The 13,728-nt window shown below is 40.8% G+C and overlaps 1 protein-coding gene across 2 annotated transcripts in view; it reads right to left on the bottom strand.

The window, feature by feature from the left end:
* SPOCK3 (SPARC (osteonectin), cwcv and kazal like domains proteoglycan 3) overlaps nt 1-13,728 on the bottom strand; it is a 112,423-nt gene that overhangs the window by 57,612 nt on the left and 41,083 nt on the right. Inside the window, exon 4 of one of the 2 annotated variants that reach the window (XM_083520318.1) lies at nt 3,675-3,789. The exons of the other annotated variant lie outside the window; for it this stretch is intronic. Coding sequence (XP_083376444.1) covers nt 3,675-3,789 — 115 coding nt within the window. The remainder of the gene's footprint in view (nt 1-3,674; nt 3,790-13,728) is intronic. 2 annotated transcript variants of the gene reach the window in all.

A 13,728-nucleotide genomic window follows, 5' to 3' on the forward strand; every position in this document is an offset into this window, starting at 1 on the left:
GGCCTTCTGGTGGCTCCCTCGCTGAGAGAAGCCAAGTTACAGGGCAGAGGGCCTTCTCATTAGTGGCACCTGCCCTGTAGAACACCCTCCCACCAGATGTCAAAGAGAAAAACAACTACCAGACTTTTAGAAGACATCTGAAGGCAGCCTTGTTTAGGGAAGCTTTTAATGTTTAATAGACTATTGTATTTTAATATTTTGTTGGAAGCCGCCCAGAGTGGCTGGGGAAACCCAGCCAGATGGGCGGGGTATAAATAATAATAAATTTATTATTATTATTATTATTATTATTATTATTATTATTTCATAATATTTCACGGGTATGTGCAAAAGCACACAGATTGTCAAAATCTCTAATCAAACTAAAAAATAAATGAAAGCCTGATGAGTATAAGCCAGTGGTTTTCAACTAGTGTGCCGTGGCACCCTGGGGTGACTTGAATGATGGTCAAGGGTGCCGCGGGCAACACTGACCTCCATCCCTCTTTCCTTCCCTCCCTCTTCTGATGCTCTCTTGCACCTCTGGCTCCTAAAGGCTTGCTCAGCTACAACCTCTCCAGCTGAATGGTGCCTCTGGGGCTGGCCAGGGGGTGCTGCTTGCCAGGAGCTGAGGTGGCAAGCAGATGGGTGAGGGAGCCCATCCAGTCAATCAGCCATCCCTTGCTGTTGGGAATGGATCAACAATTGGGAGGCCAGGCAGGCACTACACTGGCCTTACTTGTGCTTGCTAAGTGCAATGCCTGCCTGGGAGCTGAGTGTCTGGAGCCAAAGGGGAATCTTTCCACCATGTAGACCCAGTGGCGCCTGCTGCTGCCACCTGCTGCCTCCGAAGGCGAGTAAGATGGTGGCCGCACATTCACCTTCAGCCAGTCTCTATTGGGCCACTAAGGCTGGGGGACTCCTCTTCCCAGGCCCCTGTGAGACGGCTCGAGAAGGCACCTCTCTTTGGGGTGAGGGGAGAAGGCTCAGAGACCGGGGCAGCTATGCGGAGGACTCAGAAGGAGAGGGGAGAGGAGGCTGAAGGATCACTCCACATGGGAGGGTGTTCTAAAAGGGGTGAATGACTGCTGGCTGCAATCAAGAGCTGACATAAATTGGCTTCTGAGGCTTTGGAATGTGTTTCCTCACAGGGGAGCCGCAGAAATAATGTAGTTGGTCAAGGAAGCCATGGACTCAAAAAGGTTGAAGACCTCTGGTATAATCATATTCAAAAACATGTATTTGTGTGTTTGTATTTCACCTTAAAATTACATCACAAATAGCACATTGCAACTGTAACTCCATCCTAAGAAACAAAGTATTTTCATTTTCGAAAAATATATCAGCCAATGCAATCAAATGCTTAAAGTGCTCTACCTCAGAAGTATTCAGATGCAGGGTCACAAGGCACAAGTGTGTTGACACCCAAATTCATCTGCCCTAAATCCCTTCTGGAAAAGAGGCAGGCACTAATCGATATGCAGTATTTAATATTAATGGCACATGATAGCTGAGCTCTCCCGCTCTGCCCCGCCCATCTACCATTGTTGCAATCTAACAGTGATGTCAACAACCTAACAGGGATGTCTTCCACCTTACATGTTACAGGTGCGCTGGCCTACAATAGATTCCCATGACTTTGCATTCCATATAAGGAAAACTATGTTCTGCCTCCTACTCATTTCAATCTATTTAGTGCTGAATGGTCCAGGTGTCTGTTTATTAGGAATAAAGATTCCTGATGACCAATTGTGCTTAATTCTATTAAATCTTTGATTTATCAACACAAGCTATATTTTTGTGAAGTAAAGAAAAATTATAAAAAGGTATGCTTTCCTAAGCAGTGCAGGTGCACTCAATTAAAACTATCTATTTAGAGAACTGTACCATACCAGCCACCAATGATAGCATAAACTTCAGAATTTGGCAAGAAAATGTGCTCCCTTAAATTGAAAGGAGTTTTTGTTGTCGTTTTATTTTTGATAGAACAGCTGCATTACTGGAGGGAAATCTATCAAATGAAAAGCAACAGAATACAAGAATACATTTAAATGCATAATTGTTACTATGAACAACAATGGAACCATTAACATAACTTGATAGACACCTCTGTGGCCTCAAGTATAACCCTGTTTTTCAAGAGAATCTGGTAGAAAAATGGCATCTGGTCCTCTCTCCAATATGCAATGCACAGCTTTAGAAACTCCAGTAGCTATGCAACTACACTTGACATCTCACAACTTTTGCTGTTATACGTATTATCCATCTGCTCAGTAAGTATACTATGCTGAACAGCAAGGAAACACCATTACATGAACATAGTTTCCAGAATTATAAAGAAAAACAACAACAATGATTAAAATGCTTATTTGAATTATGCATGATTAATTGACAAACTGATATGCTTTAGTGCTTTGCTGTGGCATAATGCATACAGCAGCGTTCAACTTTTTTTTACTCAATTGTTGTATGTCCTCCTCTCCCCGACCATCCACAATTAATCTTCTTAAATTGAAATACTCCCTATATACCCAGGCTTTTACTGCATGGCATCCCAAAACTGGGGTGGCTCTCACCTGTTACATAATAAGGGAGCCCTCAGAGTAACACACACTTTGGAACACACACTAAGATCAGGAGGAATTCCCACAGGAGGAACATGGACAATTGTGTTTGATACCTCACTACCACCTGCCTGAGCTATCTTTCTCACTCTAGGCAGCATGGAGGGAGGCAACAACAGGTCAGATTTTTCACTGTTTTGCTCCTAGGCAACATTCATCAGAATAAGATAGTAAGTACCAAGTGGTGGTAGAATAGCTGTCCCAACAATCTTGGGAGAGATATGACAGTTCAGATTACCCTGCCTGCCCACTGCTGTTTGCACAAAATCCTTGGAAATGAGATGTGAATAAGGAATTCCCTGTGTTTGTTTACGGCCACATAGTGTGGTACTCCTTTTTTTTCCCCTACTCCCCAGAGGACAGAATAACAGCTGTACTATTGATGATACAATTAACACTTTCTATTTGTATGAAATGATAATATAAATTTAACCATTAACAGTCTGACCAGTTCAGAAATATGCCTGTACACTTTTCAGAACAGACCACCACATGAAACTTTGGACTTTCTACAGAGGAATGCGTGCATTCATGCACGCAGATGCATGTTTGCATGCAAATAAAAAAAGGGGGGGCATCGCTTTCAGAAGTGCATTTTGGGGACAGGGACAGTTACTTTGGAACTGCTTGGTATATAATTGGCATAAATATGGCCATTTTGACAGCAATTCACTGGCCATGTTCAGAAGCAATGCTGCCCACCAAGCACAGTTGAGCAGATTTGTTTGTTCCTAGCTTCTGATCATGGTTTGCTTGGGAGTATCAAACCAAAGTACTGGTTCAAATGTAACAGCAGACTACGGTTTGTTTTCCTGCTCCAGAAAGGGAGTAGTGAAATGATGCTGCACACACCATTGCTTAACTACGGTTTACCCCAGCATTATAACAAAGTAAGTTTTTTAAGATCTGTAGCTCATGAAGGATTCTTTATACATAGAAAGTTCACGAATATATACACTGTCACATATTTTTACTTCAGCTATGAGATGCGATGAAAACGCAGCAGTTAGCAAAATTCCATAGTTACAGACCTTGTTACTGTTAACTAATCAATAATATGGAGATATTTACCTGTGCGTAAGTCTCCGGTGGCTAATGCAAACAGCTGTGTGTTGGTCTTGAGCAACGCATACCTTATGACGACTACATTTCATCTTTAAGCATGGATCTTTAGCTGGGTCTAAAGCTAAAAACAATTAGGAGAATATTTTTTTAAATAATCCTTTTCTACAGATGTACAGTAATTATAAGCCAACTCAATTGTTGCAAATGCCTTATTGGGGGCTCTTAAATGCATTTCATGTTACATTAAACCAATACTTTTTTAAAAAGAAACCTGCATTATAATAAAAGGTGTAGTCTAGCACAGAAGCACACATAATAACACCTATGTATGGCTGATTGTGTGCTCAGTCAACTGCATCCTAATTTCTTGCTGTTAAGGTTTCTAGTTTGGTCTTTGTTGTCATTGCTTTGATGCCCAGGTAGTACGTAAACTTCCATGGGAACAGATTCATAGGAACTTGTTTTTCACGTGATAAACATAGCTATCACATCTGACACTTGCATCACCTGTTGACTGCCAAGGATAGAAACTTGATTGGGTGGGAGCACTACTTGTATATGGGCACATTTTTCACCATGTGAAGATCAACATTTGAATTGGTTGCATAAATTATCAGTAGACAGAAACTCAAAAAGACAGGGACTAACTTGTACCACCTTGTTCTAACTTCTGTTAAAAGCAACATCATATAGTGAGATTTACCACATTATGGGATGCATAACCTTAGAATGCAGTAATTTCTAAATTCAAACACCTGATTGAATCAAGTGGCACTTTGTGGGTTGAGAAGTATTTTCTGCAGAGGGTTTAAAAGGATTGAAATGTGACTATGGCCCAGTTCAAAGCACACACGGTACACCATGACCACGCCAGTTGCCTGTTTTGCTCTTCCCTGCTAGCATAGGGAATGATTCCTGAGTTTATTCCAAAATGGGGATCATAGCTTTGTTTTGCTCAAACATACCACAACGTTAAGAACAAATGTTGGCTACAGAACTGCACTTTGGAAGTAACGCTAAGCCAAGGATGGTGGCGCTAGCATGGAGGAGCAAAGCTGACTAGATAAAATCACTTGCATCTAGCAGGACCTTGACTCCGCTGTTACAGCAGATGAATCTCAAGTGGTGTCTAGAGCACTGTCTAATCCTGTTGTGTTGGGTGAGTTTCAGTTAGTAAGGCTCAAAGGTGAGGATAAAATGCTTGGACCACTAGCATTCTGGACCCTTGCCCCTCTTGGCTGATAAAAACTAGCAGAGAGGGGACAGGTGGCTGGGCCAGTAATTACCAGCCAGTTGCCACCCTCCCCTTCTTAGGCAAGCTTCTTGAGGTGGTAGTCACGGAACAGATCTAGGTGCTCTTGGAGGAAACTGGTTTTCTAGATCTATATAAATTAGGGTTTGGGCACAAAAACTATTTGATTGCCCTGTATGATGATCTCTACCAGGAGAGAGAGACTGGATTAGAGCCAATAAACTGAAGCTCAGTTCAGAGAGGTCTGAGGCACTGTTAGTGGGTGGTTCGCTGGATCAGATGGGATACTGCCTGCTCTTGAAGGAGCAGGTACGCAGCCTTGGGTTCCTTCTGGATCCCACAGCTGTCGTTTGAGGCTCAGGTGGCCTCGTTGGCATAGTGTGTCTTCCATTAGCTTTGGCTGGTGGCCCAGCTGTGCTCCTATCTGGACATGGATAGCCTAACTTGTCTATGCTCTGATAACCTCTAGGTTAGATTACTGCAATATGTTATACATGGGGCTTCTGTTATACAGGTTGCTCACCAGGGCAATACAGTTTCAGCACTTAACACCAATCCTGGCCAAACTGCACTGGCTGCCAATTAATTTTGGGGCCCAATTCAAAATGCTGGTTTTGACTTAAAATCCTTAAGTGGCTCAGGACTACAATACTTCCTGGATCACCTCTCCCCATATGAAGCCACTCAGACCTCACACTCATCATCTGAGGCAACATGAGAATGTGTATTTTCTGCTGTGGCTCTCCAGGGAGGGAATGCTCTCCCCAGGGAGACTTGCCTGGTGCCATTGTTACATATCTTTAGGCTCCAGGAAAATACATTTTTCTTTTCCCATGCCTTTGGCTAATTAAATAATATGTGACCTTTTAAACAGGGGGTGGAATACTGTTTTGTCACTACAGCATATATTTTTGTCTTTTTATATTGTACATCATCCTGTGATCATTGGATGAACTGGCAGTTTAGATGATGATGATGATGATGATGATGATGATGATGATAATAATAATAATAATAATAATAATAATAAAATTTTTAAAAAAATCTGCATTCACGGTAAACCAGTTATGGTAGTTTACCTTGGCATGCAAACAAGGTCAATGGGAAATCAGAAAATATTGAGTAAAAAAGTCAGAAGTTCTTTGTTTTACACAGAAACAAAACACTGAATAAGCTTTGGCTTTCATTCCTTTGAACTCAACTGAGAAATCACTGCATCAGGGCTGCATTAAATTCAAGTAAAAACAACAACATTACAAACCTTTTCTCAGATAGCTGTCAGATTTAGAAGCCCTGGGCTATTTCATTCTGTATTGTGTTTCTCACACCTCCAGAAATGTGTGACAACAAAGACTTTATTCACTAGATAAAACACTGTCACAATATGATTTTCAAAATAAAATAAAAAACGGGGACATTCCCAGTGTTTTATAGATTCTAGCAATACTCTGCCTTTCAATAAATATAGAATGGACATTTACAAAAGTGTAACAGTACCTGAGAACCTATGTGAAAGATTGAAAATCAGTACGATTTCATACCTATATAACCTGAGAATACTCAGTGATCTATTTGCTGTGTATATAATGCTTTGATAATATCATATGGGAGGATATCAGTTTCAATAGGAGGCAATGTTTTGAACATGAATGCCATTTGTTCAACTAAAAACAGGAAGTGACTGCGGTGACAAGTGACTGGTTGGGTTGCAGTATGATCACATATTTTTTACTTACAGTGCAAGTGCAATCTCTTTTCTATAGTAGAACTAAAGCAGTTTTTATTCAAAGGTAGAATAGATGTATTCTAGTCAAAGCAGACCAAATTTGATGACAAGTACGTAAGCCATCAATGAGGGATTTGTGACGCTTCGATCGCCATCACCACATGAGACATAGCCTTTTTATCTTTCTTCACCGCCTCTGCAGCCCTCTCCACCTATTAAATACATCAAAGGACTACAGCTGGGGCAAAGACTTGACAGTTTTAAGCAAAAGTATACTAGTATTTAATTTGTGTGGGGCTACCCCTGAGAACTGACTTAAAGCTTCAGCTCATACAGACACCCATGACTGAATGAAGAAGAACGCATAGAAGAAAATTATGTATACTGGTTCATCTACACTGGCTTCTAAACCCAATTTATGTTAAAGGCCATAAATTTCCTAGTCCCTGTCACAAAAACAAAGTAAGGGGTGGGGGAATATGGGAGAAGCATATAAAAACATGCATTGTGTGTTGAATGTGGATAGACAGTAGTTCATCTCCATCTTTTATTATACTGGGGTCATCTAGTCAAGCTTTCATAGATTTAAGACAGATAAAAGGAACTAGTTCTTCGCACAGTTAAACTACAGAACTTTGATCAGAATGTGTGACCATCAACATGGCCATCTTTGAAGTGGGGATTGGACAAATTCATGAAAGATCAGGCCATCAATGTTATCAGAGGGGCGCCAGCTGATGGGGATTATGAGCAAGAAAAGTTCTACTGTGCCATGATTTTGACATGGATTATGGTGAATATAGATTCTCTCTCACAAATGTGTATAGCTGTAAGCCACCAGGGTCTGAGGACCTTCTCCTAGATGGGCTACTCTCCCAGGTTAATGAGCCCATCTGCCTCTTATCTCTCTCTGTCTACAGCACATGCAGAAACCACCTTCTTGACCATTGGACCCAACATTGGTCTCATCTACTCAATGTACAGGAGCCTGTCTTTGCATGCAGAGGAAGTCCCTAACTTACTGAAGGTTTGAGACCCATCGGCTACCCTTAGCTGGTTTAGCCAGCCAGTTGAAGCTATTTCCCGGGGTATGGCTGCTGGCTGTCAAATGCTGACAGCTTCTAGGAGCCATGGGTGAGAGCTGAGAGCAGGGTGGGGACCAACAGTGGACAAACTACCCCAGAAAGAGCACAACTTGAGGAAAGAATTTGGGATCACCAGATTTTCACATTTGGCCTTGTGTATATACTAGTCATTAATGCATAAGGTTTGTGGTACTACGGTGTGCTTCAGATCTAGCGGTGTTACACTCTGTATGCAACTAGTTAATGTCCACAGGGCCAGTGGAAATGAAATCCTGCTTGTTGAACAGGACACAACCCAACCTACTTATGATGTTTAGCTTCTACACATAATCTGAACCAGTCTACTGCTTGTTCCACTAGAAATCTTATTTCCATAAGCACTTCATTTGTTCAAAGTATAGATGGTGTGTTTGTATTTGTACATGCATTCCCCTATATTTAATTTTAACTAGAAGTGAGAAACTTCTAGTTAAATTTTAACTAGAAGTGAGAAAGTGAGAATACTTTGCCGCTTGACTCATATTCTATTCTTTAACAAGTATATTTGCAGACAAATGAATCTGTTTTGATGTTTTTTCTTCCAGGAAATTGTGCAGCAACTACAGCTTCCATGCATGCGCTCTCTCTCTCTCTCTCTCTCTCTCTCTCTCTCTCTCTCTCAGCAAACTCTAGAAACTCTAGGAAGACCCAGCTGGTCTCTGGAGACATGCCAGTATCTACAGATCTACAGCAGCTTAATATTTATCTGAATACATCTTTCAATAAGCTTCTTTGGAGTATTTACATATTCATGCAGATAAATTTAGGCTGGATCTAGACACATCAAAGAAGTGTTTCAGGAAAAAGTGTTGTTAAACTTTGTACAGTGGTACCTCGGGTTACATACGTTTCAGGTTACAGACTCCGCTAACCCAGAAATAGTGCTTCAGGTTAAGAACTTTGCTTCAGGATGAGAACAGAAATTGTGCTCTCGCGGCACGTCGGCAGCGGGAGGCCCCATTAGCTAAAGTGGTGCTTCAGGTTAAGAACAGTTTCAGGTTAAGTACGGACCTCCGGAACGAATTAAGTACTTAACCCGAGGTACCACTGTATGAGAAATCACGTTGGCAAAAATGGAACTCCACAGCGCCATCTAGTGTTATAATGAATATACAATGCACATAAAACACTTTATCAATCTAGCTGAATCTTTAGTAGTGTGAAGCAGCCCTAGAAGAATTTTAATTATGGTGCAGCTTCTGAAACTGTGCATGTTATGATTTGATGGTGCTTTAGACACTGATCATAATTCACTATGAGAAACTTTAGTAGGAATCTTTGAGAGTGTCCGGCAGCACTTAATGAAATGAACATAGTCAATGCAGCAGAGTTGTGTGTTGATTATCAAGATCATTGAAACATGTAAAGACTATATTTTACAAGATAGAAGGGTGAAGATAATATAGTTATTGTGGTGCGGGATACATTGCAGAATTACCTAATTTCAGTGTCATAATAATAAGAAATGGTCTACCTGCTAGCTAGTAAGTCCACTTTCCTAATAGCAGCTAAGTTAGCAACTGGTTTGTCTTCTAGAACAACAAGAAAAAGGAAGCTTAAACCACAACACAACACATGTTATTAAGATTTGTTATATATTAGAAATGGAAATCAATCAAGAACAGCTAGAGTCGGTCAGTCAAACCAGTCCATGACTTGTAACTTTCCTAGTTGTATGGAGATTTATTCATTTCCACATTAAGATTATGCTATTTATCTATATATTTTAATAATAATAATAATAATAATAATAATAATAATAATAATTAAGCAAGCTAGTATATGGAATAGGACAACTGAAAATAATTTCTCTGATTTTCCAATAAATAATAATAAATCTTTATCTTGCAAATCACTTAATTGCTTTAGTAATACTAAAAAGTCACCAGAACTTGAAAATGTGGCTCGGGGGAGAGGGAGAGGGAAATCTGTGTCCTACATCAGTGTTTCCCAAACTTTTTTGGGCAACGGCACACCTGTTTACTGAAAAAAAATCTCGCGGCACACCACCATTAAAGCCCCGCCCCGTGACGTCAGCGCGCAGCGTCACGCCGGGCGGGACGCACGAAAGTGAAAGTTTTTTCCCTCCCCCCTCAGTCCCTCACTCGGAATTCAGCTCGTTTGGGGCATCGCTCCGGCTGCTCCCTCTCCCGCCGCGCAGGAGCGATGCCTCTCTCTGGCTCTCCCTCCGCGCAGGCTGAGGGAGGGAGGGAGGGGCGCGTGTGACCCGTCTCTGCTGGGAGACCAAACCCAGCGAGGCAGAGTCGCGCGGAGGCGCCCAGGCAGCGCTGCCGGCTGCAAGGAGGAGCGCCAGGCAGCAGCAGGAGGCGCGGCCTCTCCTCGCCGCCGCCGCCCCGCCTCTCACCGCCCGACTCGCCCGCCTCCCTCCAGGCATCTCGCGGCACACCAGCCGATGTCTCACGGCACACTCGTGTGCCGCGGAACACCGGTTGGGAAACACTGTCCTACATTAACTCTACTACAGCTTTACTGAAACAAGCTACAACTTCCCAAACACAGCTTAACTTACATACAAGTAGGAAGTTCACAGAGCTTCTAGTAAAAACAACTAAATAGGTAAGGTTAGAAAGGTAATAAAGTTGACTTGATAAGGTAAAGACACATCAAATTATTGAATGTCTTAAGCATATAAATTAATTTTAAACAACCACACTTGAAGAGGCTGGGTGTGCTACACAGGAATATGCTGAAAAAAGCACCAGCACATTTAACAATTACACAGAAATATTTTGATCTACCATCACGACTACTAAAATGAACTGTATCTTTAGAAATTCTTCATTTTAGAGATAGCTCAGTTGGTTAAAGTGTGGTGCTGACAATGCCATGGTTGCAGGTTCGATCTCCATAAGGGACAGCTGCATATTCATGCATTGTAGGGGATTGGACTAGATGATCCCCAGGTACCCTTCCAACTATGATTCTATGAGATCTATGAGATATCCATACCAGATCATAAAGCATGCCTTTCCCTTGGGAAACATAGGAAACTGCCTTATACTAACTCAGACCTTTGATCCATCTAATTCAATATTATATACACTGAGTAGCAGCAGCTTTCCAGAGTTTCACTCAACTTTCCCCATCCTACCTAGGCATAGTGGGGAATGAATCTGGAAACTCTGGTATGCAAAACATGAGCTCTACCGCTGAGCAATGCTCATTTCACTCTAGAAACATACATCTTAATCATCAAACACAAGTGTACTTTTAGCACAGCGTATGTTAATTTTGTTATATATAGTAAGAACACAAAATTAAATAGGTACAAACAGAATACTGAACTTAACGTGTATGCAACCTTTAATGCAAACCTGTAGGCACTGGAATTATATCATAAGTGAACTGATAAAAGCAGGAATAGCTCACGAAAGCATAACATACAAGAGACTGAAATTGCCTCATTCCTATTTTTGGTTGAATGCCTAGATAACAGTATATATACTGTAAAAGCCAAGTGCTATGGATTAGAGTGGCCGATGAAAAGCATTATAAATGGTATCTACTAACACAACAATACCTGCAGGGTACCCATCCTCCATGGAAATGTCATTTCATATCTTATCTGTTACATGAAAATAGTTCACTGATCCTCCGGGGTATTTCTATTGAGCAAAGGAAAGGAGAGTCCATACCTCAGAAATTACTTCAGTGACTTTGTATTGTAATTTTATTCACTATAGCACTCCCGCTAAGCTTTGAAAGCCTCTACCTTCTAAGAGTAAACCGGGGTAATAAATTTTGCACATATGGTCACATGAACAAGAAAAATCGATCTAAATATGTTTCACCCATCTTCTATGACTATATACTGAAAAATAGTGCATAATCAACAATGCCTTCCAGCTCACAAACATCACTCACATAAAACTGGTTAACAAACAAACTCCACTGCCTAAACGAATGCTATACTTTTTAGTTACGGTGCAGATTTAGGAAAATAGTAGCCATACAGAATGTGAAATAACTTTTATTCTAATGGTTAAATATTAGAAATATTAGAAATAATGGTGGTTAAATATTAATATAAACCTCTACATAAAGAAGAAGAATTCACATCATTCATTGGCTTTTGCATTTTTACCCATCTAACAGTCTGAATTTATACTGCATTTGCCACTTATTGCATTAGCTTTATATAGGCAGTAACAAAAAATAATAATCTAAATGTATGGAGGTGGAAAGATGCCCAGAATATTCCAGGTTAATTTATGAATGGCTTCTTCAAGTTAATTTCATAAGAAATGTGCATGTCACAGCTGATGGTGGGCTTCTTAACTCAACAAATAAAACTGACCTTTTTGCAATTTCATGTGGGTGGACTAGCAGGTACTAATGCACAAGTTCTGTAACAAATGCTGGTTTCAGTTTACAATAGTATTGAATTGCTGCAAAGCTTTGATCATTTCCTTAAGCAGCAATTACAGTCCCATTATGGTTCCTATAATGAAGTTCTGGTTGATAGATAGGGTCTTCCAGCATTGCCGAAATGTCACCCGGACCAAATGTCTGGCTATATGGCAACTGCATGCAGCACAGAGATCAGAAATGTCTCACAAAAATGTTGCTGTCAAACATGCAGACAAAAGCAGAGTTTAACAGTATACCTGGCACACAACATCTCTGACAAGTTTGACAAAAGATGACTTTTGGTTGGAACACGGTGAACAACAGTGGCAGCTACTCATTGTCAACTGATCCACCAAGAGAGAACACAAGAAGCAGCTGATAGCAAAAGCTGATGCTAAAACTGATGGTTCGCGCAATTGATGCAACTTTACAAGGTGCTTCCTTAGTAAACATTCACTTTCCTGAATCAGATGTTTTGGTACTATTACTTCAATGAGACCCATACTATGACCATCAACATCCTGCATTGGTGGCCCGAGTAAGAGGAAAAGGCAAGGTCCTCTTCATCCTATTTATGATGAGTAAAGAGTTACAGGGTACACACACAACCTGGTTTTCATATCTTTTGCCAACTGTGATACCACTAGTTATTTTGCTAATAAATGTAGGCTATCTTGTTGGAAGGTTTTCCAGCAATCAAATGAAAGTCTGTTTAAGGCCTCTGTTGACTTTGGACTTGATGCAACTTCCATCAGATGCCACTTACATGATGTTACATGCAGAGCGGAAATAACTATATATGTGTGTCTGTCTGTGTGTGTGTGTGTGTGTGTGTGTGTGTGTGTATATAAAAATATAAAAGGTGTTTCAGCTACTCTGTCCACACTACCATTCTGAGAATGGAAACCAAAAGAACATCTGGATCCCATGTGAAAAGTAAATAAAATGATATTTCTATAAACACATTGTGTAAATTTGTTGAAGTCGTCAATCTCCTAAAATCTAATTTTGTTCAGCTGGTTAGGTTCATAAGTACCAAGAACGGTCTACGGAGAGATCCTGGATTAAATTATTTTCATCTTCAGTCTTCAAGGAATTTTTTTTTAAAAAAAGTTCCACCACTATCTAAATTCAATAAATATATGTTACTAACTTAGCGTCTCTAACTTTTTTGTGACATGTGGGGTCAAGCACTGAAATATACAGTGGTACCTCGCAAGACGAATGCCTCGCAAGACGAATGCCTCGCAAGACGAAACAGTTTTCCGTTTTTTGAGTTGTTCCGCAGGACGAATTTCCCTATGGGCTTGCCTAGCAAGACGAAACGTTCTTACGAGTTTGTTTCCTTTTTCTTAAAGCCTCTAAGCCGTTAATAGCCGCTAAGCCGCTAATAGCCGTGCTTCGCAAGACGAAAAAACCGCAAGACGAAGAGACTCGCGGAATGGATTAATTTCATCTTGCGAGGCACCACTGTACATCTATGTATCTATTATGTCGGTCTTCCACAACTCTACATTCCAGGTAGTCCTCAAACACGTGTTGTGAATTGTCAAATGGTGTTTGGTGGGTGCCTTTTAATTTAGTGGT

The sequence above is a fragment of the Podarcis liolepis genome, assembly GCF_965112155.1.
Source record: "Podarcis liolepis genome assembly, chromosome: 9".
Lineage (NCBI taxonomy): Eukaryota > Metazoa > Chordata > Lepidosauria > Squamata > Lacertidae > Podarcis > Podarcis liolepis.